At 38.2% G+C, this 26,295-nt stretch overlaps 1 protein-coding gene across 3 annotated transcripts; it reads right to left on the bottom strand.

The window, feature by feature from the left end:
- Positions 1-1,139: 1,139 nt before the first annotated feature.
- alas1 (aminolevulinate, delta-, synthase 1) lies at positions 1,140-24,905 on the bottom strand. 3 transcript variants are annotated; one of them, XM_067998647.1, is made up of 11 exons: positions 24,757-24,905; positions 13,286-13,500; positions 12,169-12,369; positions 11,543-11,683; positions 11,172-11,394; positions 10,456-10,640; positions 9,404-9,583; positions 7,799-7,963; positions 4,213-4,481; positions 3,499-3,661; positions 1,140-1,436 (listed from the first exon to the last, which is right to left on the bottom strand). In XM_067998647.1, the coding sequence occupies exons 2-11, from the start codon at positions 13,485-13,487 to the stop codon at positions 1,276-1,278; spliced, it is 1,890 nt and encodes a 629-aa protein (XP_067854748.1). In that variant the 5' UTR covers positions 13,488-13,500; positions 24,757-24,905; the 3' UTR covers positions 1,140-1,275. The 3 variants fall into 3 exon arrangements, with proteins under 3 accessions (XP_067854748.1, XP_067854747.1, XP_067854749.1); XM_067998646.1 differs by lacking the exon at positions 24,757-24,905 and adding an exon at positions 16,158-16,177; XM_067998648.1 differs by lacking the exons at positions 1,140-1,436; positions 24,757-24,905 and adding exons at positions 1,454-1,564; positions 16,158-16,180.
- Positions 24,906-26,295: the final 1,390 nt, after the last annotated feature.

Raw genomic sequence — 26,295 nt, 5'->3', positions numbered from 1 at the left:
CCCCGCCACCTGTCAAATGGACCTTTGCAGCTGCCACACGTCCATTTGAACTGGGAGTGTTTCCCCCAGTATGGGAAACAGTCCCAGTTGTCTCTAAAATCCCACCCCTCCTCACATAATCCCTTAATCAGGTCTGTTAATGACCTGAAATAGCTAGATAAATATTGTCAAGTGGCACCCTGCTGGCTTTAATTGCCTGCAGGAGTCCCACATGCGGGGGCTGCGCGCGCACTTTGGCATGTCGGTGGGGAACCCGGAAGTGGGCGGGTTGGAGCCGGGCTCCTGACCCGCTCTGGGATTCCCCGATTTTCGGAGCCCCCCCACACCCCTGCCAGGAACGCACCCGATAGCGGGTGCGGAAATGAAGCCCAGAGTCAGTTTGGTATCAAATTAAAATCATTATGGTGCATGATTAGAACCAATATTTGCATCCAGATACCACAAATTTAGGGCGGTACCAGCAAAACAAGCATTGGGAGTTAAAGGCTATACAACTCATTTCCAAGGACACATTCTGTATTCAGGCTCAAAGTTGTTTTAGATTGAAAATCACTGAGAAATACTTCAGTATACAATCATACTGGAAATATTACACAGATGAAGCTTGCTACTTATGTGACAATGTTATACTTGTGGATTAGATAGAATTTACAGTATAGAAACAGGCCACTCAGTTCAACTGGTCTATGGCGGTGTTTTATGATCCAAACAAGCCTCCTCCTTCCCTGCTTCATCTAACCATATCAGCATATCCTTCTATTCATTTCTCCCTCATGTCCTTATCCAGCTTCCCCTTAAATGCATCGAATGTTATTTCCCTCAACTACTCCATGTGGTAGCAAGTTCCATATTCTAACCATTTTGTGGGTAAAGAAGTTGTTTCTCCTGAATTCCTTATTGGATTTATTAGTGACTAGCATATTTATGACCACTAGTTTTGGACTCCCCATAAGTGGAAACATCTTTTCTACGTCTACCCCATCAAACCACCTTCATAATCTTGAAGACCTCTATTAGGTCATCCCTCAGCTTTCTCTTGTCTAGGAGATTGATATTTTTCAGTTTCTCCTCTATTTGAAAAGAACTTTCAAACCATTATATATTTCAAAATGCTGATTTACAAAATAGAGAGCCATGAATATAGTTTTGCTGTTTTTATTAAGTTTTTTCTGTCTACTATGGAAATAATCTTGTATAATTAAATTAGATATGTAGTCAAGTTCTGTAAAAACATACATTATATGGTTCGACTTTAAATTCTAATACATGGAAGCATTAGGCATTCACAGATATCAGGTTGCTCATTCCACTGAAGTAGGATCTTTCCCTCTCACTCATCATCTCAAAATGTAGAGGTCTTCTGCAGAAGTTACATTCAGCAGAGGAGTGTGACTTCAACTCCAATCCAACATCCTTCCATGTAATCAGCAGCTTTTCTGTTTATAAAGCATGAGAAGTTGCAATAGAACAGAATTCAAGAGATGTAATTTATCCAATTTTTGCAGTAATTGTAGGCTGCCTGTTTTGAGTTACATTCAGATTCCAGGCAACAAATATCTATGGGCTAACAGGCAAATAAAAATCAATCCAACTAGAAGTACCCACAACTAAAAACTACTGTAAATATCACACTACCAAGTAAAACAATGTATAAAACATGCACTGGATTTTCAGGTCACACACGAGTTATGCATTTTGTTTTATATATTGCAGTAAATGCTTACATTTCAAAAATGTGTTAATCTTAATGCAATCTACACGTTTACTTCAGGAGTGCACTGAGCTTGGGAGGGGAATGAAGGTAAAGATTTTGGGGGGGGGGGGGGGGGGGGCAGAATATGTACAATTATATAGATTTAAACTATTAGTTCTTTAAAATCCTAATTTTACATTAGGACAGGCAACTAATTTAAACGAAAAGTTATGATTGCTCTTAAGCTCATGCCTCCACTACCCCCACCCCCCCAAGAAATTACATAATTGTGGGATCATGTAGGTTTAACTCCTTCTGTACTTAGAAATACATAGAAGTTACAACACAGAAACAGACCATTCAGCTGAACCAGTCTGGTTTGGAGTTTACACTCCAGGTGAGCAAATAGTTCTAATCACATTTACTCACCCTATTCCTCTATCCCTTTAACCTGTTTACTTTCATTCACCTATCCAATCTAATCTTGAATGTTGACAGTTTCTCCCTCAACCTCTAACCCTGGAAGTGAATTCCATAGCCTCAAGTTTCTCCCACCCTCAGTTCTAAATTTCATACATTTAATCTTGTATCTTTGGCCCCTTATTATTGACCCCTCAACTACTGGAATGAGTCTGCTTCTATCTACTCTGTCCCATCCTTTCATAAGTTCAAGCACCATAATCTGCATTATTCGAATGGAAAAAGTCCCAATTTTCAAGTCTCTCTTTGTATTTCCACATACCAGGCACCATCTTAATGCTGTACCCTCTCTAAACCTCATTATCTTTCCTATTGTGTGGAGCCCAATTCTCTCAGTCCTCAGGGGGACTTATGGTTTTACATAAACTCATCATTGCCTCTTGGCTTTTATATTCTATACCTAGAGATAAAACCTAGAATTATATTAGCTTTTTTCACAGCCTATCAACCCAAGGTGCTGCCTCTAATGTTCTCTTAACCTATACTTCCAAGTCCCTCTGCTTTTCCACATCACCGAGCCTACTTCCATTCAGAGTATAATAACAGTTCTGTATTTTTTTAAAACCAAAATGCATTACCTCATATTTTCTTTTATTCATTCTCCGGATGTGGGCATTGCTGGCAAGGCCAGCATTTATTGCCCATCCTTAGTTGCCCTAAGGTGGTAGTGGGCCTTCTTGAACCACTGATAGTGGTTTGACGCAACTGAGTGGCTTGTTAGGCCATTTAAAAAGGACAGTTAAGAGTCAACCACATTGGTGCAGGACTAGAGTCACATATAGAACAGATTGGGTAAGGAGAGCAGGGTTCCTTCCCTAAAGGAATAGGGAATTAGTAAGCTAGTCGTGTTTTTAATGACAATCTAACAGTTTCATTGTCTCTTTTACCGATTTCAATTTTTAAAAAAAATTGAACTCAAATGCTCAAAACTTCCATGCTGGGATTTGAACCCAGAGAACGGGAGTTATTAGTCCAGGCTTCTGGATTACTAGTCCAGTAACAGAACACCTGCTGACATTGAATTCCATCCATCACTTTTGAGCCCATTCTCCCATTTTATCACAACCAGTTGTTTGGTGTGATCTGCAACTTTCGCCACCACTCCTTCTAGGCCTATATCCAAATCAGTGTACTGAAGCTGCCCTAGAACTGAACCCCAAGGGATGCCACTGCCGACTTCCAACCACTCTGAAAAACTGCCCTTAACTCCTACACTATTTTCTCCCTTCTAACCAATTTTTAAATCCAGTTTGCTATCCTCCCCTACATTCCACGTCCCTTAATCTTCTATATTCCTTTACATCATTGATGTGAAGTCTACTTACCAACAAAATAATTCATCATCTGAGGGGTGTGATGAGGTGTTGGGGCAATACGCAAGAGTTCCTCACCACGTTTAACTGTTGGGTAGTTGATAGCTTGGACGTAAATGTTGTATTTACTTAGCAGTTCATCACAGATCTGAGTGTTTTTAGCTGCATCTGCAACCTAAAAGCAGCACAGACACAAAATTATGAATGTCTTACTAGAACCTTCAAACTTAAACAGAGTCATATTGTAAAATGTTATTCTTTCATTCACTTTCAATCGATTTGCATTGGTAAAAGGTAACTGACTGCTGTCTTCTTTGATTTCCTACCCTCATATCACACACAATTCACAAGCCAAATGGGGGTGAAGTAAATCTTGTCCGTAAACCTCTGCCAATCCAGCTCTAACCCGCCTAGGGCAATTTGGAGAAAATGTTTTGTGTGCACCACCCCCAAAATGATTGTAAAACAGAAACTGATGAAGTACACAAAGTTTATTGCAAAATATGGACATGGCAATCCTGTACAACTCAGTAATTTTGCACCATTTAGTCACATTTTTATTTTGCCATGTATAAATGTGACAACAGAAATTTTTTTAGGAAGTGGTTTTAGCATGGTTGAGAATGTGAGGCGGGGGGGGTGCAAGGGGAGAAGGAATAAAGCAAAACAGGGAAACTTTGGGCACCAAGTAAAAAGAGTATACATGCAGATATTATCGGTACCTACTCTGATTGGGATGATGTGACTGGGACAGTGAACCACAGGGAAACCAGCATCCATAAGTAACTGCCGCATGTGTTTAACATTGCGTTGGTGTCTGCGGCGCAGTCCTCGTCCCTCTTCACGTTTCAGGACTTGGACAGACTGCAAAGCACCGGAGAGTAACATAGGTGGCAGTGAGGTAGTAAAGATGAAGCCAGCAGCATATGACCGCACAGTGTCTACAAGAGATGCAGTACTGGCTACATAGCCTCCAACACAACCAAAAGCTTTCCCTGCAAAAAAGAATACACACAAAATCAATCATTTAAGTAGCATTATGCATTTCAGCGACAGGACAGATAACTATTAGCCCAAACACAAGGATGGCATCAATGCTTGACACAAAACAAGAAAACATCAGCTGCTCAAGGATTAATAAATAGTTTCAATCTTGATTTTAAAATTGAAGTTTGCTGCCAGATTAATCATTAATATGGAAAAACAATGCAGAACATTCAGTTTGATTTATATGTATAAATAATACACCAATGAGGCCATTGTAAGCTCATTGATCAAGATGAAAACCAGCATTTCAAAAAATACAAGAATGGGATGGGTGGGTAGAGGAGAACAGAGTTAGCCTTGAATCCCATTCACACACATTTAAGTTGCTTTTTTAAAAAAAAAAATCAAAAAGTTGCAGGCCTTACATGGAGCATTTGCTACTCTTATTTTTTTTAAAACCCATTCACATGTTGCTTATAAATTTCATGGGCTCACTGCCACATTAGATTAATGCCCCACACCACCCACTCAGGTCATCCCCCTTCCATACCACTCACTGGACAGCATCTGGGACAAACACAAACAAGTCACTTCAGTGTCCCATTGTTCACCTAGACACCCCCAGAGTCACATGCTATCGAAACCTTACCTACACCCAGTAAGTGCTCTCAAGGAATGACCTCAGCCCTGTTTACACTTAATGATTGCACTATCAAAATTGTGCAAGATCCTTAAAACTTGGAAGTATCAAATTGCACTAAGACATTTTTTCCACTTACACAAAGACTATAATTTCAACTTAATGAAAGGTCACTATGAAGAACTGATGCCAAAACATGAAAGATGCTCAGTAAAATAATCTTCAAAAGGACATCCCTTTATTGCCACGGTTCGGCCGTTCACGTTTGCACTGCCTGCTTAATTAAACTGCTGGTCCAAATAATAGGTCATTTGTAGACTTCTACTTTTGATTTTTAAAAATTCTGTTGTAACCAATGATTTACACATACTGCATTGCTGGCTCCGTGTTATAGTTAAGATTTTGATGAGTGCCGCTATTGTTTGAAGTAGTATGGCCTCAGGCAGATGCAGTAACAAGAGCTTTGTTTACACTTCCCTTTGAAGCTAAACAGCTTTCCAGGTCATTGCCACAATCTACGCAAGAACTTTTGAGGCAGCCAAATATATCAGTCCATGACCTAGAATATAACACTGCGCAACTCTCACAATTCAGAAAATACTTGTGATCAGAACATGGAGGTTTACAATGGCACCAGACCCCAAATCAAATCATAGCAATTTTGCAGAATTCAACACTAATAAAACTATTTAGAAGCAAATCAGTAAATGCATTTGGTTCAACTACTGATTGCTCAAGGTCAAAAGCAACTCGCAGTGCTGCTATGCAGTGAAAGCTGTTCTTTAGGACACCTCATATAAATTTAATACAATTCTGGGTTGGTAGAAGATTTTGTTGTGAAAAGGAATGCTGGTAACACATTCTGCTGGACCAGCACAGAGGTTCTCACGAGGCAAGATCATCCAGAATAGTATCAGTAATTCAGTTATTCCATCTAAATGGCTAATTCCTTACCAGTTTACATGTAGTGTGGGCCATCAAATCTCAGAACTGCTGATGCATGAAAAATCAGAAAACTAAGCAGCAGTACTTATACAGACACTTTGTTCCACTTTAGAATCATTGCAGTATAGTATAGTTTTTTTTTTAAAAATCGGAGGGGCGGTGGGGGGGGTGCACTAGCTTCAAGCGTCCAAATCACTAATGCTTTAGTTGGTAGAGCCATTTAGACAATCTAATTTTGTTTTTGCATGTAGATTTAATGTAATGTAATTTTATAAATTCAGTCTTGGTACTAATTTTACAAGCTGCTTTTTTATGAGAAATCCATGCTGACACCACAGCTTTGAGTAGCTGTTTGCAACCCAAAAAGGTAAACCAGCTGGTTATCCAATTTTTGAACAAATTCTTTATCACTAGCCTCAAGTGAATCGTGGCAGTTACCTTTGGATTGCAGTCAGCTGTCAGAGCCCAGTGCACCAAGAATCAGTGGTGCAAGCACAATATAAGCGAAGCTTCAAATTGATCTCATAATAATGTAATGCTACAGATGGATCTGACCTTTGAAACTACTCAATGGGAATAAGTGCTCACTAGTTTGAGTATCTTGGCAACCATATATCAACTGGAGTTTAAAAAGATCACCATCAGATTAGTCTCTTTGACAAAAGACTTCAATTTAGAAGGTTCTCACACCTCAATTAAATTGAATTAGTTATGCCAGATCATGTAGGTTGAATTTAGAATCTTAGAATTAAGATTTTCTCAGCCAACGTTGCACTTTCAAACAAAAACATGAAATGTGATTGTCATCTCTACTACTTCAGGGGAGGATTAGATCTGTATGCCTTGCCTCATTGCTATTTTTTGCTCAAAGGAAAATTACAACATCCCTACATAACTGTCTCTTGGGTAAAAAGATGTTTGAAGCTGCTGTGCATTAAAGTTGCGAGTAACTGCAGTGTTAGTTATCACAAATCAAGGGGAGGAGGATTCTAATAGCAGAATAACAGCTTTAACCATTTGATTCCGAACAGGCCTTGTGCAAGGTCCATCTTTCTAGGCTGAAATGGACAGTTTTAAAGTTTTCAGCTCACAAACTGGGATACTGAAATAGATTTAACACAAGTTACTCGAATGTCAGAAAACCCAATTTTAACTAAAATGTCAAAAAAGTTTTAACTCTGCTCCTTTGTTGTCCCCGTTATTCCCCATTCTCATTAACTGCGGTCTTTAATTGCCCACCTTAAATTCACTTCCTCTCAAACCACCCTGCATAACCCAGCCTTTCCTTCCCCATAAAGTTTAACGTGCTTTGTTTAAATATTTTCTTCTTTCTCCCAGTTCCCCATGTTGTTGGTGGTGAGAGCACTTTTTTTCAAAACATAAGAAAAATCCCTCAAGTTTTCACTGGTTGAAAAGTGAAGACAAGTTTTTCAGCCAACTGAAAGCCCAGAATTGCAAACTTGTCAAAACCCAGAAGCACTTCTGCCAAGTTCATCTGTGACAGTCAAAGAATTTATAAATTACTGCTTTATTATGCTACCTGAGACAGACACCAAGGGAGGAAAACTTGCAGGTATGCAGCTGATTATAATGGACACACAATTTAGAAAACACTCAACCTGCTGTTTTATCCTTCAAATCAAAAGTCTTCAATTAAAACTGAGTGCTCACATGTACTTTTGATTGCTTAATGAAAGCATAAAATTTGTCCAAATTTCTGTACGCACTTAGTATACTTACCCAATGTTCCGGAGATTATATCCATTTTATGCATGATCCCATCCCGATCTCCTATTCCTCCACCACGAGAGCCATAAAGGCCAACAGCATGGACTTCATCAACAAAAGTGATTGCACCATATTCATGCGCTACATCACACATCTCTTCCAAAGGACAGACTGCACCTGATAAGGATAGCATATTAAAACAGTTAAGAAAATTGCTTAATTCAACTTTAATCCACAAGTACAAATATTCAACTGCGTAATGATCCCCATACTCTTTTCCATTAAAAAAGAGGCACATTCTGCTCTTACAACTGCATGTACCCATACATGCCAACCCAGTAAACTAGCAAAAGTGGAGGAATGGTTCAAATAAAAACTAACAATTCAAGAACAGGTATCCAATTTACAGGACCAGGGAGCAAGCAGTTTCCATAGGCTTAATAACTTAAGTGGTTGGTTACCCAATATTTCATCACTTCTTTGAAAAGCATTAGGTACATAAAAGCCTGAAAGGGGAAATCCAAATGTTGAAAGTACAAATTTTGTGATTCGTTTCTAGGGAAATTTGGGGTAATGCACCCCTGAAACAAATTAAATTTTTTACATTAAAACAATTATGCATTCTAGATCATTAAGATTTTACATTTCACAACTGACTTTTTCATTAAAATCAAAAGGGGAAACAAAAAAGTGGCATTTGGATTTTGAACTAGGCCATCGCTTCCCCATAAGTTACCTCAACTGTCACTCTCCCACATGCCATCCTCCCTTTCTAGTTTAAAGCGACTCTGTACCCCATCCAATTACCCACACTTTCAGAAACACTCCTCCAACCAGACTGGTTCGTACTGGCACTCTTCTCTCCCCTCCATCCTAGTTCAAGCTGGCACTCTTCTTCCACATCCAATGGGCACTCAAATCCCTCCCTACCATTTAAAATTGGCATTCTCCTGCACACCCATCCCAAAACTCCATTCCCAGCTTCAGCACCCTCCTGTCTGATCTTCGTTGCAATCCTTTCCTCAGTGCCGGTCCTATCAAATGCTGCCATTAATAGGCCAGGTTTCTTTCATTCAGCAGTACTCCACAAGTGGAAGGGTTCCCACCTCTATACTGTAGGTCAGAGCTCCTTTGCTCATGAGAATTCCTGCCTACAGTAAAGAGGCCAGGATCATTTCCACTAGCTATAGCAATGTGGATCAGTCACACACACACACATTTCCGCTAGCTACAGCAATGTGGATCAGTCACACACACACACTTTAGTTAAATTTAGAGCTTTTAAAAGCACTTACAATTCACAATATACTGAATCAACATTGATCTCATACCGAATCCACACAAGCTTAGAGTTGAAAAATAGATTTTTTAAAATTTATTCGTTCATGGGATGTGGGCGTCGCTGGCGAGGCCGGCATTTGACCCTAAACCCTACAAGTATCAGGAAACCAAACTGCATTACATGTATTGTTGTTAGGAAATATAAATGTTGCCAGACCAGATGGGCAAATTTTGCAATTTAAGGCTCAATTAATTTGCTACTGTAGATTTGTTTAGTAAAGCAGTTCCCCATCCTGTAAAACTACTTTGAATTCAAGTCTGAAATGCATCGCATACCATCCATTGAATGGACCGTCTCAAAAGCTACAATCTTTGGAGTGGCTGGGTTTGACTTCTTCAACAGCTCCCGTAGATGGTTAACATCATTGTGACGGAATATAAATTTGGGAACTCCGCTATTCCGTATCCCTTGAATCATGGAGGCATGGTTTCCAGCATCAGAATAGATTTCACATCCTAACCATATTAAAAAGGTGAAATAAGAGCCCATGGTTAACATTTTGAAACATTAGAAAGAAATGAACATTTGAGATCAGTGAGTCAATGCAAAGACTACTGGTGTTGTTGACAAAAGACCGAATTTTCATATTGTCCAAGGATGCAAAATGTGAGAATTATGCAATAGTTAACAGCTACAGAAATTACATTATCGTGTTCATTTAACACAAAGTCCTATATTATTTAATTATTTCCATCAATATAAGAGTCTGTTACAAAACCCAGAAACAGGAAATCACTGGAACAAGGTGGGGTGCTTGAAGAAGATCCAGAGGAGTATGGGGAAAGAGATCAAGGTGTGATTTGGTGACATTGCTACTGTGGCAGTTTGGCCAGTGGAAGAAAGTATAGCCTGGTGGGGAGGCTTTGATAAGGGGCAAGGCATCACCAGTAAGGTTCAAAAGTGTGAATTTAGGTTCCCCATTGGTTCAGTTGGAGAAGGCAGCACATACCCATGCCATACAAACCAGAAGGTTCACAGATTTGATTCCTGCCTGTGCTGAGTTTGCAAATCTGAGACAGGATTGCATTGGAATAATGAGGGGGAAATTCAGCCAGGGGTCTTACTTTTGATTTATATCCAGTGACTCTTGCTGGAAAGTGTTTGAATGCTTTAAGACAAAATTGAGCTCAGCTTTGATGCTCCCACCTTCCATGTGAAGAATGATCACTTAGGGGAGGTATTAGCAGGTGTGTCTACCACCCGCCCCCCACCCCAAAAAAAGCACCATAGTGAGAATCAGCACCTTCAGAAGGGTGGGGAGAAATTTGGCTAAAAAGTGAATTTGACATAATATGCAACAAATGGCATATTAAATAGCAACTCATACCTGGGAGCATTTTGGCCAATGTAAAGAGGGTAGAATCATTTGCCACAAAGCACGAGGAGAACAGCAGTGCTGCATCTTTGCCATGGAGATCAGCTAATTCACTCTCTAAATCAACATGATACTTGCTCGTTCCAGAAATATTTCTGGTCCCACCAGCTCCAGCACCATGGCACCGAAGGGTGTCCCTAGAAACAAATAAGAGACGGTAATTATGGAGAATACAAATATTTCAACAAAAAGTCTATAAACCAGGAAAGAAAAAAAATCATAGTTAGGCATGTGCGCTACTAAAAACCAATGCATTCAAACATTTCCAAGTATCACCATTTTGTGTATCTGATATCTAATCTCTCTCATTTGCCTACATATTTGGAAATGGTGGGACAGGGATCCATATACAAATAAGTAATGTCAAACACTAGCTCTTCCTTCTTTATACACCCACCTTGGTACTAATTTCTAAGAAAAAAGTCACTTGTTTAAAACCATGGTGCATTTCTGATTCTTTATGCACACTAATCTACGGCCAGATCACTATATCCTAAAAAAGTTAATGCAACGGACATGGAATGACTCAAGTTCATTAAAAACACTCCTAAGAGTGAAACCTATACTTTAAAATAAAAAAAAAATTGGAAGATACTCAAGTCTTGAGATGCTGTGGCATATGATACAGGTTGATTTTACTAACAAGACAGTTAAATTCAAAAACTCACATGATAGACCCCACAACCTGTGGATGGCGGCTCATTCCAAGGTAATCATTGCTGCACCACACAAAAACTTCCTTCTTGACACTCACAGAATTTGAGTAGTCATCTGCCATGGGAAATACATCGGCACGACGATTCACAGTTTTGAAAACACGGTAAGTGTGATCCCTTTTCTTTTCATCAATCTTTTTTTCAAAAAATCCATCATATTTGAAGGTTGAAACCGCTGCAAAAGTACAGAAGGAAGTTTTAAAGTTTAGAAATAAATCCAAGAAGTAACATGACAATGTCCATTCAAAAAATATAATTAAATTTGTAGGATTTGGTTCCACTTATTGGATACTTCCGTGGTTAATCTTATGTTGCACACTCACATTTTGGCATGTTGTCCTGAATGAGATGAGAAACTGAAGGCTTTTGCTTCACCACACCATGCAGATTCTTCAGCAGGCCAGGTTTCTCTTGCCTACCTGCCTTGTTGATGTTAGTTGGATTAACAGATGTAGCAGCTAACTCTGTAGAGGATAATCAATACGTTACCTTATCATTAAAACACATTTGGTATACAGCTCATGTTTTAAACAAATGACTACAAATACGATTTTAACTATAATGCACAAAAGCCAATTCAATAGACTTGGGCACATGAACGGTAGTTCTTTGGAATTCAAGATGCCAATATATAGGTTAGGCCAGGTTCAATTCTGAAGTGACTAGGTCATGCATAGTAGGAGAACGCCAACAGACTAACTGCTTATTTATCATATCACGGGACCTTGCTAGGCAGAAATTGGCTGCCATGTTTGCCCACAAAACAAGTAACTGCACTTGAAGGAAAGTAATTAAGTGGGTGTGAAGCAGTATGGAACATCCTGTTAACATAAATGGCATTATATAAATTCAAGCTTGCTCTTTTTTTTAAAAAAAAATTCCTGACAGCAAGCCTTCAAAATTGAAGTGCACCAAATTGAAGTTTTGTTAAAAACCTAGATCATCCTACCTTTTCTCACAGCGTGCATCTCCTGCACATCCTCTGAAAGTTCCATGCTGGCTTTTCGGACAACAGTGCTCTTACCATGGCTCATCTCAGCAGCAAGGAATGGACATTTGGAAGCAACAGCCTGTCCAGCACTAGGGATTGGGTGTCCTGGGGGAAGCTGGGAACCTGGGACACTTGGAGCTGAAGCCGAAGTAGTAGGTTCTGTGGTACATTTTTTAAAACAAAACAGCATGCTTAAAACAAGGTTCTAAACTAAATCAAGAGATAAAACTACTTAATATATAAATTTTTTAAAACTTTGTAGAAGAAAAAAAAATGGAGGCTCAAGAACTTAAGAAAAACAGGCTTTCCAACTAAACAAATTCTAATCAAATTGTTAAAAGAAATTTTAGTGCAATGTCAATATTTTAAGCAATTACGCAAACCAGATGAAATGCTTTAGGAACTGTGCCGATTATGGATTACAAATTAGTGTTTATAGCAAAACAGATTTAAAACATTAGTCCAAATTAAATTGATTGCAGAGTTAGTTTTTCCCCCCTTTTGTTTTTCCACATGTGCTGCCCAAAATGAACCCAGTTAAAAAAAATTGTCTCCACCGCTTTTTAATTACTGAGCTATAGTAATTCAGTTTGTTGTTGCTATGCCTTTCAGAACCCTCAGCCACAAGAGTTGAACTGGAATCACAGCCTGCAGTCACATTGGAGTCTACTATTTTAGACATGTTCATACAGCTGAGTGATGGGTGCCAAAAAAGTTACATATTACTTTAGCTAGGCAATTAAAGGGATTAGTAAAGGAGCCTTTAAAGTTGAGTTATTGAATGAAGCACTTAAAAATCAAACGCTTGCAGGATAATACAGCTTTACAGTTATCAATTTCATATTGCCAATATTACCACTGGTCATTCCACAACAGATGTCAATTTTGCCCACTTAATCCATTGATAAACCCACATACACAAAAGAACACATTTTAATGGTCTAAAATCACATGTGGGAACAACTTGGCTCTTTTTTGACTCTATTCTGCTAACTGTCTTACTCTCTTCCAACTTTTTGGAATTATGTCAAAACAATTTAAATTGTCCCTACTTAAATTATAAGAAGCTCCTTACTCTCATTCACTGGTGTGGTTTCTTTGGTCTGCTGACAGTGAGTAGCAGAAGTGCCTACACAACGCACTGCAGGTTTGGCTCCTGCCTTCATCATCATAATAGGGCAGTGTTGTGCATAATAGATCAGTGACTTGCCAGCCTTCTGAAGAAAGGTCTTAGACACACGTGAAAGGAATGGGCAGCGACGAACAACAGCCTCCATTGTAGTTCGTAACCTATAGGGGAAGAAAATTGTTTAGTATGAAGTCTTGTGTGTTCAGTGCAACAAAAGTTAACTAGTCATCCTGGATAGGAAACACCCACATGGTGTCAGATTTGTGGACAAGTCATCCCACAATTGCAACACAGGACTTTTATTAACATTGCCCAAAAAGATACTTCACACCTCTTGCTTTAGTAAAACTAACCAAGAATTAACAATGATTATGGTAACAAATTTGGTCACAAATTTATTTAAGATGTAAAAATTACTTGTATTTTAATCAAATTGTCCATTTTAAAGTGAATAAAAGCATTTTTGTAAAGATACGCACAAGTTAAACTGCATTTTTAAAATGTTTCCAAAAATGCTGTGCATACTTGCAAAACTGAAATTGACTTACACTGAATATATTCAGAGAGGAACACAAACTATTATTCATAACCAAAGATCACACACACGTTTTGTACAGGAATGGGGGAAGAGAAGGGAAGAAATTAAAGCACAGGAATTGTACCCTGTGCTTTAAAAATCAACTTGAGGGCCTGAATCCAGATATATAAAAACAGAGAAGGTCACAAGGCAATCAGGAAAAGGTTAGAAAAACTTACTTTTCAGCCTTGAAAGGTGAACGGGGGCAAATTTAAGATAGAAGATAATATATGGAATAGAAAAAAATCCTAAGCACTATTTCAACTGCAGGACAAGGGAACACAGAAAAACAAACTGGTAAAAGGTAAACTCGGGACTAACATCAGCAAAGCACTTTACACATAGAAGGCCATTCCATGTATTAACCCGAGTAAGATAGTCAAGTCACTCAAGAGATAGCTAGAGCTGCGGCAGGATTGATCAAACTTTTTAAATGGAAGAATGAGATGGATGGATCAACTGGCCTCCAGCATCTTTGGCAAATACAAGTCAATAATGGTAGCTTAAATAATAATATTTCCCTAAAACGTGGAAAAGGATCTGAAAAACAATGACTCAACGTGGAACAGGGTTTTACAAGCACTAGCACGCTCCTGATACCTCACCCAAGTGACTATTTTTCATTATTAAGCCCAGATAGCAAGTGTCTTCAAGATATTTGATAGTGATGGTAGTTTTAAGTTGGATTATAAACGTTATGGGCCAGATTTTGCAGAAAAACAGTATCTGAATGACGCACGGCGTTATTAATGCGTAAATCGGCCAACAACTTGTAACAAGGAAGATACACGCAGTGAATCGCAAATCACCACAAGCTGCTGGACGATGTGCGCCGTGCCGTTAGCTTCACGAAAACAGCATCTCACGCTTAACGCCCCGTGATTTTCATGAAGTTGCTGCATTTGAACATTAATTGCCCATTAAACTCGCCACAGAATGTTAAGTCTAGTAATCAACAGCGCAAGTGCCCTTTTAAAAAGAGGTGATCATTGTTAATAACTGCAAATCACTCAAAGTGAACAATTCTAATGTGGAGTCTCATTCTTTCAGGTTGTGAATTGTTTTAGATTTTAAAAGTGTCAAATTTTTATTTTTTTTCCCTTACTTTTCCTTCTCTCTCTTAGTCCAATCTTTCTTTCCCTGATTTGACATTGAATTCACTCACTCTAATTCACCATCCTTCTCAATCTTTAAATCTCATTGGTTAAGGAGATATACTGTTTGTTCCGTTCTTCACCAAGATCCGCTGTTTCCCTCACTGCGCTGTTACCAGCTCCCACTTCCAGGAACATTGTTTGCAAAAATTTTTTTAAATCTAACTAACGGGGCATGCCGTGAGATGCCCCACTCCAGCAAATTCTGGCCCTATATATGGCCTATCATGTTCAAAGAATCCTGACTTTTATGCATTAATGTCTGCTCTTTGCAACAATCTGATTATGTGTTTTCCAACATACTACTTTCTACAAGTTGCATTTATAGACATTTATGTTTTCACTGAGCTACTTGTAGAGGTTTTCACACTTGTGAAAATGCATGTGCCAATCAATGTAAACAAAAAGACATCGAATATCAAATCTCCCCGTGAAGTCTTGAAACTCTAGTGTCAAACTGCATTTCCACTGCAACTACAGCATTTCCTGAAATACAGAACACAAAATCTAGCTGCTGTACAAAAAGGCAGGAATGGTATGCACAACTACTAAACCTTACTGAAAGTGTGTTTTTTTCCAAAAAGAGGAATTAAATGGCACTGTAAATTGACACTTTTCACTTCTAGGATCTTGGTTTGTGTGTAAAGCTATACACACTAGTAGCCCAAATCTGAGCTATTGCAACCAATGGACTGCTTTCCAGCATATTTATACAAAAAGCTAATTCTAGTTACAGATTGCAGTTTTTAAAAATAGTTTAAACAAAACTAATTTTTCAGCATACTGCAGTCCACCTTTACCGTGTGCATCTCTTCATATAGTGCCATGGTAGAAAATAAAAACTGTTGGGGATTATTTGTGTTTTCAATCAGATCATATTTATAAGAGCAGATCATGCATTAAAAAAAAAGATCTTGAAGTGAACCAAACTAACTGACTAAATTCTGCAAGAAATCAGAAGGTCATTCAATCTAGAGAAATTGTAATCAATGAGCTATTCTTCACAACATTCACAACCCAAATTCAAAATAAATGCAAAAACAAACATTTTTATTTAAAACTGAACAGTTCTCAAAAGTAAACCCACCTGAACAAAGTGTTCCACTGGTATTTCAGATACTGAACAGCAAACCCATACCTCAAAAAGTTCATGTTTATTGTACTCTGAATAACCTCTTCACAAAAACAGAAGAAAACGTATAGCTTTATGCTCGGGTACACAAGCTACTATCTGAAATGGCTGCAGTCCAGAGCTTCCAAATAAGGCTCCAGAATTAGACAGCTGGTTCTGACATCCTTATCAATTCTTCATGCACTGAGACAATGGTGCACAGAGAGGTTTTGCAGAGGCTTGTTATGTTCGAAGAATTATGCTGCCAGAAACATCCTATCAGTCTCCAAAACTCAGACTAAAAAAAATTACTGCATGATTTAATGATATGTTGGGAAAACACTGACAAAGTTTACAACAACTACACATTTCTCCAGATAAGACAACAGGTTTGATCCTACACCACATGAGCTCCTAATATCAGTTGTGTTATTGTGGGGAATTTACCAAGCCAAATTTGTGATAACTGTCCTGAGTTCCTTTTGCACCTCCTAGCAACCAGTTCAAAGCAACCTTAGACAGTGTGAGAGCAGATAATCCACCTGCTGCCAACTGGTGAGCACCAGGAGATAGAAAAGAAAACGGAGAAATGTGATAACGGAGAAAGGTGATATCCTTACAAGAATTACATAAAAATAATTGGCAGTTTCTCCAAAATAATTATAATAGGTCAGTTAATATTAAAACACAGATCAGTACAACCTGGTCATATCCAATTTCAATAATGGCAATTCCACTCATTAGAGTGGGTCGGCTACAGTTGCTACTGTAGAAAGAGACATTGGTTAATTACTTCATCGACACAGCCAGCAACAGAGCCCCAGCACTGATGGGAAATGCAGATGTTCTTAATCTGTGAAATGTACAATCTTTGAAATCCACCATGTTTTAAAATGGCTCACATTTAATAACTCCTAAAAAGGAGTGTTACGCTAAACAAGGTTGGATCAGAACTTCCAATCGGCAAAAGAAAGCAATTTGAAAACTTACTGACCACAATGATATTGGGGTTTAGAGGGTTAAATTAAGAGGTCAGGTTGCATAAACTTGGATTTGTATTCCCTTGAGTAGAGAAGATTATGGGATGATCTGATCGAGGAGTTTAAAATGTTAAAAGGATTTGATAGGGTAGATACGGGGAAACTATTTCCTCTAGTGGGGAGTCAAGAACAAGGGGCATAATCTTAAAATTAGAGCTAGGCCATTCAGGAGCAAAATCAGAAAGCACCTTTTCACACAAAGGGGAGTCGAAATCCACCTTCACTCCAGAAAGAGTAACAAAAACTCACATTTATATAGTACCTCATTCCGTCCTCGGTGCAAAGTAATTCACAACTAATGAATAACTTTTGAAATACAATCATTGGTATTATGTAGACAAACAGTCAATTTCCATACAGCAAGGTACTACAACCACCAAACGAATGACCGACTAATCTATTATTGGTGGCGTTGGATGAGGGCAGGGGAGAGGAGATCTTTTACATCCACCTAAAGGACACACCAACTCTTTCCACCTTCCCAGGTTTATGGCAGGAGTAAAGTGGTTAAACCCTAGAAACTATTAGGCTGGGCACGTACTCAGAAGTTCACATATCCTTTTCAGGTATATCTTGGGGCAGAATTTGCTGGAGCGTGACATGCCCTGAGAGTTAGATTTTTTCTTCACCTTTCAGCTCAAAAAATTGTTGCGCCACAAGTTGGTGGAAATGCAAATTGACAATGGCACAACCAGGTCAACAGGGAATCTGGGACCTTGATAAACGATGGGATCAATAGTCTATCTTCTTAACCAATGACATTTAAGGACAGAAAAAGAAACTGAACGAAGGACAGAGAAGGAAATAAGGGTGAATTAAAGTCAAATTAGATACAGAAAGAGAAATAAAGAGAGGGAAATAAAGACTGAATTAAGAGCGAGAGAAAAGAGACAATGGAAAAGAAAGAAAAAATGTTTTAAAACCTCTTGGAACAATAGCACTCACCGTTATTTATGTGCAAATGCAACTTTAGGCGCGAGCAGCTGCGTGATTAAACGCGGAAATCAAAACGCTATCAGAACTGCGCCGCTCCATTAGCTTCGCAAAAATGACATCTCGCCATCTGGCTCCCCGTTCAGATGCATTGCGCAGTGCAAAGTTCCTGTACTTGCACGGTAGATACAAACTAAACTCGCCACAGAAAGTTAGGGTTTGTCCATTTCAGTCTAAATACCTTTTTAATGGCATGGTAAGTGTTAATTACAACCAGTCACCCTCTCTGGCACTGAAAGTTAACTATTACAAGTATGGAGTCTTAGTCCTTCAGGTTTTAATTGATGTTGGAGATACAAAAAATTAAAAAAATTAAATTTTATTTTTTTTTAAAACTTTTGTCTTTTTTCTCTTAGTCTAATCTTTCTTTCCTTCTCTATTTCTTTTTCTGTACCTGATAGAATGGTAAATTAAATGTTACGCTTCCTTGTTCAGTCCTTGCACTGTTCATTTAACAATCCTTCAATCTGATCGCCACGCATTTCCATCTCGTACTTCCAGCAACTTGCAGGGCAAAATAGCTTCATTAAATGGGCACGGGCAAATCTAATTAACGGCGGTTGCCGTTCACTGGCCTGCCATAGCAAATTTTGGGCCAATATATTCCACCTAAAGTGGGCATGGAAAAGATAGTGTATATTTTAGAGACATACAAAAATTATACAATTATTTCAGGGAGTGTCGAGGAATTCCAACTACTGTCAAGATTTTTTTTTAAGATTTGGGGGGGGGGGGAGGGGGGGGAAGAGAAGGGGAGTGGAAGAAGGAGGAAAGTGGTTTTAAAACAAACTGATCAGTTTTATATCCCTACAGTACTAACAGGCTGAGATCAACTGGAATTTTGTGACAAGGAAATAAAGCGTCACTCCTAATTAAATCAATCTCAGACCATCAACCCCATTCCACCAGCCTACTCCTGTAATAATTTTCATGCTCCTTCCTCCAATTAAGCAGCTTAGCTCATCCAGTTATTTAGGTCCTTGTGGCGCCAGACCATTTCAGTTCCCTCCCGCCACACTGTTATCATTTAATTTCCAGGGGCACTGATTTACAGTAAATGAGCAAGTCAAATTCCACATTATTAGATGGCATTCCAGGATTTTTACTGGTAGTTTAGAGATCAAATTCCACAAGTCCATCCATTTCCTCCCCCCCACCCCCCGAACTAATTTGGTTGCTTCATTTCCTATTGAAAAGTAAATCAGAGTGAACATTCATTTCACTCAATGAGTTAAGTTCCATTTAAGTAGCAATTCTCAAATGTAGATATGTGGATTCTCTAGTGTTGGTTTCACAACAAATCACAGCATGCCTTTGAAGTTTTTTTTAAATATACATGTTAATGGAGGTAATATCAGACATGGGCTTTATTATGATTAGCAGTTAGATCAGATTGTTCTCAGAGAGCCTCATTTCAAGACTTACTAAAATAATGTTGCATGGACCAGAGGACAACTATTTAATGCAGCCAACAATCAAACAACTAGATCATACTTTAGTGAGTTAGTCTGTAAAGAACAAAGAAAGATGCACACTCAGATGTCTTCCCTTATATTACTTAGTCCCTGCACTGTGAAGCATGATGCAAAATAGAATACATCAAGCTCCAGAGAATATTGTGTTTATCCAAAGAACAAACCATTACTACTTAATTTGAAAAGTAAAGGGTTTCTCACAGGGACTCCCTATTCTAACTTCTGATATTTTGGCTACTCAAGAGGGAGGGGTGGGGGGAGGAAAGGAGAGAATGTATTATAATAAACCTGTTTTATTAATATACAGCAACAGACAGAAATAACTAAATCAAAGAGTTCAAAAATCTGATGACCTCAATCTCCTCCTAGATCCTCTACAGTCCAGGATTCCCTGTTGGAAAACCTAAGATTTAAAGGATATATTCAAATGAAAGGATTAATGTCACCACTTTTTAAAGATTTCTGCAGATTAATGCAGTGTTGTGTCAGCTGTAAATTACTATATCAGTAGTCACAATTAGCACGGTCACACAAGTTTTTCAGATATAGAAAAAAAATAGGAGTAGCAGGCCATTCGGCCCTTCAAGCCATTCAATATGATATGGTTTACCAAATCATATTACTTCAAAATTAACAAGCTTCTAGTTCATTCTCTACGAGAAACACAAAAAAGTTATATAACCTCCAGCAAGATTTAGCTAAACCCCATTTAGATCAGATACATCCTGACATTACCCTCAAGTTTAAAATGTTAGAGGAAAACAAGCTCAATTTTTCTAGTCCATGTATTTAGAAGATTACAGTAAACAAAGAGAAATGAGCCATTCCCAGGAACTTAATACCTGAAAGACTTCCAGTAAGTGATATCCTATGTTTAAACTACAGTCGCACAACTTGTTTCCTCGTTGAAAAAAAAGTCTTTATAAGTGTCTTTCAGTATGTTTATCAATTGAACATTCTTCTCAGTTGGTCACATTACACAAAAGCCTAGCATCTAGATTTACAAAACTGGTATTGCATACAATGTTTGGAATATTTATGAAATGCGAGCCCTCAACATAACAAGTAGGCCACACATATACCAGAAGTGTGAATTAAGACTTTTAAAAAAAAGTATTAGAAATTTATACTCCAGTAGGATGTCAAATAAACATTCTGTTGCCAAACATCTTCAGGTATGGAGAAGGACGAAATGGGCATTTGCCTCTATTTAAAATATAAGGAATCTTACAACACCAGGTTATAGTCCAACAGTTTTATTTGAAAATCACAAGCTTTCGGAGCTTACCTCCTTCGTCAGGTGAGCTCCGAAAGCTTGTAATTTTCAAATAAAACTGTTGGACTATAACCTGGTGTTGTAAGATTCCTTACATTTGTCCACCCCAGTCCCATCACCGGCATCTCCACATCATGTCTATTTAAATATATAGTGCAATAACGTCAAGTTGGAATATACATACACAAAGTATCAACTTAAGACTTTCCACCTAAAGTGGCTTTCCAGCATGGCTCCAACAAAAACCACAAGTAAATATGAATATGTACAAACCTACAAGTGTACAGATTACTGAAAAAAAAACCTGCTTAATTTATTTCCTCTTCCACTCAGCCTGCAGAACTGCCTCACAGGGCTAATTTTTTCTTGATACACATTACGCTAACTTTATAATATTTATGATGCAGAAAGCACATGTATTACTCACGGTTACCCGCAAAGTTAATCAGTGCCAACAGGTCATAGGAACATAAATGGTGTTACAAAAGAGAAACACTGGCATTACTACCAGCTGCAAGACTCAATATGCAACTCAAATTTTAATCCAACCAACAAGAATTTGAGATAGTGGACATATTCGAATATCTGCTACATTTTCAAGGTTAAAAACAATTTGAAAGTGATAATAAAACCTGAAATATGCACCATTTCACAACCAAAGCACTGATAAACCTTTACACCAATGAAATTCAGCATATGTGCTATAAAAAGTAAATATGTCAGGGACTGGAATTAGTGCTTACTGAAAAAATTATTTGCTTCACAGTCCATGCATTTCACTTGTAAATCATGCATTTCACTTGTAAATCATGCATTTCACTTGTAAATCATGCATTTCACTTGTAAATCATGCATTTCACTTGTAAATCATGCATTTCACTTGTAAATCATGCATTTCACTTGTAAATCATGCATTTCACTTGTAAATCATGCATTTCACTTGTAAATCATGCATTTCACTTGTAAATCATGCATTTCACTTGTAAATCATGCATTTCACTTGTAAATCATGCATTTCACTTGTAAATCATGCATTTCACTTGTAAATCATGCATTTCACTTGTAAATCATGCATTTCACTTGTAAATCATGCATTTCACTTGTAAATCATGCATTTCACTTGTAAATCATGCATTTCACTTGTAAATCATGCATTTCACTTGTAAATCATGCATTTCACTTGTAAATCATGCATTTCACTTGTAAATCATGCATTTCACTTGTAAATCATGCATTTCACTTGTAAATCATGCATTTCACTTGTAAATCATGCATTTCACTTGTAAATCATGCATTTCACTTGTAAATCATGCATTTCACTTGTAAATCATGCATTTCACTTGTAAATCATGCATTTCACTTGTAAATCATGCATTTCACTTGTAAATCATGCATTTCACTTGTAAATCATGCATTTCACTTGTAAATCATGCATTTCACTTGTAAATCATGCATTTCACTTGTAAATCATGCATTTCACTTGTAAATCATGCATTTCACTTGTAAATCATGCATTTCACTTGTAAATCATGCATTTCACTTGTAAATCATGCATTTCACTTGTAAATCATGCATTTCACTTGTAAATCATGCATTTCACTTGTAAATCATGCATTTCACTTGTAAATCATGCATTTCACTTGTAAATCATGCATTTCACTTGTAAATCATGCATTTCACTTGTAAATCATGCATTTCACTTGTAAATCATGCATTTCACTTGTAAATCATGCATTTCACTTGTAAATCATGCATTTCACTTGTAAATCATGCATTTCACTTGTAAATCATGCATTTCACTTGTAAATCATGCATTTCACTTGTAAATCATGCATTTCACTTGTAAATCATGCATTTCACTTGTAAATCATGCATTTCACTTGTAAATCATGCATTTCACTTGTAAATCATGCATTTCACTTGTAAATCATGCATTTCACTTGTAAATCATGCATTTCACTTGTAAATCATGCATTTCACTTGTAAATCATGCATTTCACTTGTAAATCATGCATTTCACTTGTAAATCATGCATTTCACTTGTAAATCATGCATTTCACTTGTAAATCATGCATTTCACTTGTAAATCATGCATTTCACTTGTAAATCATGCATTTCACTTGTAAATCATGCATTTCACTTGTAAATCATGCATTTCACTTGTAAATCATGCATTTCACTTGTAAATCATGCATTTCACTTGTAAATCATGCATTTCACTTGTAAATCATGCATTTCACTTGTAAATCATGCATTTCACTTGTAAATCATGCATTTCACTTGTAAATCATGCATTTCACTTGTAAATCATGCATTTCACTTGTAAATCATGCATTTCACTTGTAAATCATGCATTTCACTTGTAAATCATGCATTTCACTTGTAAATCATGCATTTCACTTGTAAATCATGCATTTCACTTGTAAATCATGCATTTCACTTGTAAATCATGCATTTCACTTGTAAATCATGCATTTCACTTGTAAATCATGCATTTCACTTGTAAATCATGCATTTCACTTGTAAATCATGCATTTCACTTGTAAATCATGCAGCCTGCATTGCTCAGTGGTTTGCGTTCTCCAAACACCCTGTTTCAAAAGCATCTGCCCTAACTGCACCCCACATCTATATAGATAGCAGGCTCATCTCCATCTACAATTTAAAATACTTTTCCATATTTTTTAGCTGAGGGTTTAAACTTTTCAATAAAAAATGCACTCGAGGTATTATCTCTTGCACTACTTAATCCCTGCACTGTGAACCAGTGTAAAATAGAACACAGGTCCCAGAGAATATTGTATTCATCCAAAGAACATAACTTCAAATTAAGCAGTAATGGTTATGCTCATTAAGTATCATGTTTAAATACTTCCTTAATCGCAAACACTCAAGCAGCACATTTTGACAAACGTTACATTGACAAAACATCGAAAAAGGTTTTCCAAATATTTTTCATTAAAGCTGATGGCACTTCATTTAAAAAGTCATTTTTGTCGAAATAGTAAACCAAATAGAGAAGTGATCAGAAAATGTTGGCTGGCCAGGCAGCATCTGTGGAGAGAGAAACAAAGTTAAAAGTTTCGGATCGATGACGTTTCACCAGTTCTGATGAATGGCCATCGACCTGAAACTTTAACTTCGTTTCTCTCTCCACAAATGCTGCCTGACCTGAGTGTTTCCAATATTTTCTGATCTCTTCTGCATTTGGTTTACTGTTTAGACAGAAATGAAATTTAAAAAGGCATTTTTATTTCAGACTTTCAGCATCCGCAGTACTTGGCTTTTAGTTACAGAAGAGACCAACCGAGTAGGCTTATCATTCCTATATAAAACAGGAGTATATTTTCCCAGATGTGAAGGAGGAACAAAAAAATATTTTACTAAACTATCACTGGTTTATGACAGCTTAGTTCAGGAATGTTTCTTTAAACTTTATAGGAGGAATATATACACACTCCACAGTGTTTCACAATCTCAGGCATTCCATGATGTCTAAACCTACAATCCCCGCCCCCTTCAGCTCCAGCCCCGCAAGTTCTTATCGGGGTGGGGGGGGGCGGGGGGGTTAAACAGGCGTAGAAGAAAGTAGTTTTAAAGATTCCTCAATGGACGGTCTTATTGCAGAGGTGAACCTCGCCTTGTTCAAAAAAAACACCAGCACTTCACAACCGTACACACATCACAGCTGATGTCACCGAGTAACCGGGGTAACCGGGCCCGACAGGCGGGGACCCGAGTCCGGGGCAAAGGAAGCGACAGAAAACATTATTAAAAGGCCGCCGTCTTACCCGGTATTAATGCTGGTGGTGGTGGTAGTAATAACGACTTTTCCCGGTGTTGCTCTCCGTGTGACGGGGTTGTAACTACGCTCTAAACGCCGATTCGGGACTCTCCGCCCTCGTTGCCCTGCACTGAGGACGAACTAGACCGACGCAGCGCCGCGCCGCCGTTAATAACCACACTCCCTGCCACTAAGCATCGCGAGATTTCACCACTGGATTCCCGCCCCACTGACATCACAAGACCAACCCTCCCATTCCAACCACCCCATCCAGATCATTGGAGATGAGGCGCCCTCCAGTGTATTCTTTCCTAAAATAACTCAGAAAGGCACCAACCGAAAAACAAACAAACAAAAGTGCCCCCTTTTTTAAACGGGCACAACTAATAAAAGAACCTCAGCACAAAACCAAAGGAAACTTATAAAACTTAAATAATGTTATCACTATTATCCACTACGCACTCAAGTGCCTGTGGTGCCCACCGGTCGCAGAAGACCTCAAGCGTACCAGCAGGCACCGTGTGCTCCTTCTCCAGGGCGCAGACAAGACCGAGGAAGAGAGGCCCTCCAGTGTATTAAAGTAAATCTCACGTCCGGTGAGCCATTTGAACACACATTAGTAACATAAGGATTATGGAATGTTAAAGTTCAGTGAAATAATCCATCTTTTCCTCAAAACCAGTCGAGTGGCATCTGCATGTGACATCTCAGCACCTGATCCCAGGAATGATTCATGAAGGGGTGATGGCAGATGCAACGTATCCATTCACTAATTAAAGTTAGCACAAGCTTTTTATGACTGAGCAGCATAATCCTAATATTATACAACTGAAATGATAGGAGTGAAATTTGTATCAGAGACAGACCAAAAACAAGTCCATTTAAACATTTAAAGCTGTGTACTGAATGTAATAAAGGTGCCAAGTTAATTTTTTTTTTGAAAGTTTAGTAGCTGAAGCGGGTGGGGAAACTCCACTCCTAATCACCATCCACTTGCTGGAAGTGTACATGCATAGAAGCTGACTTAAGGGGAAGTTGGGAAGGAACTTCTGATGCAATGGTAATGAACCAGTGACCTATGGAGTTACAACATTACAACAGTGATTACACTGTTACACCGGGAAATTACAGAGAGAGAGATGCAAGAACTATATAGTGATAACGGGGGACTTCAACTATCTCAGTCTATATTAGGATACCTCACCTGACGAAGGAGCAAAGCTCCGAAAGCTTGTGATTTCAAATAAAGCTGTTGGACTATAACCTGGTGTTGTGTGACTCCTTACATTTATATTAGGATAGTAATAGCATAAAAGGCAAAGAGGGGGAGGAATTTCTGAAGTGCGGTCAGGAGAACTTTCTTGATCAGTATGTTTCCGGCCCAACGAGGAAGGAGGCGTTGCTGGATCTAGTTCTGGGGAATGAAGGGGTCAAGTGTCAGTGAGGGAACATTTAGGGAACAGTGATCATAGTATAAGGTTTAGATTAGTTATGGAAAAGGACAAGGAGCAATCAGGAGTAAAAATACTTAATTGGAGGAGGGCCA

This window comes from Heptranchias perlo, chromosome 17, assembly GCF_035084215.1.
Source record: "Heptranchias perlo isolate sHepPer1 chromosome 17, sHepPer1.hap1, whole genome shotgun sequence".
In the NCBI taxonomy this organism is placed as follows: Eukaryota; Metazoa; Chordata; class Chondrichthyes; order Hexanchiformes; family Hexanchidae; genus Heptranchias; species Heptranchias perlo.
The sequence above is the reverse complement of the archived record's forward strand: the minus strand, read 5'-3'. Positions and strand labels throughout refer to the sequence as shown.

Excerpts from the sequence above, each read along its gene's own strand:
- alas1 (XM_067998647.1), bottom strand. The coding sequence starts at position 13,487 with ATGGAGGCTGTTGTTCGTCGCTGCCCATTCCTTTCACGTGTGTCTAAG. Across the intron at positions 11,395-11,542 it reads TCAGGACAACATGCCAAAAT|CGGTTTCAACCTTCAAATAT; the intron begins GTGAGTGTGCAA and ends GTACTTTTGCAG. Across the intron at positions 3,662-4,212 it reads GTCACATCATCCCAATCAGA|GTTGCAGATGCAGCTAAAAA; the intron begins GTAGGTACCGAT and ends TGCTGCTTTTAG.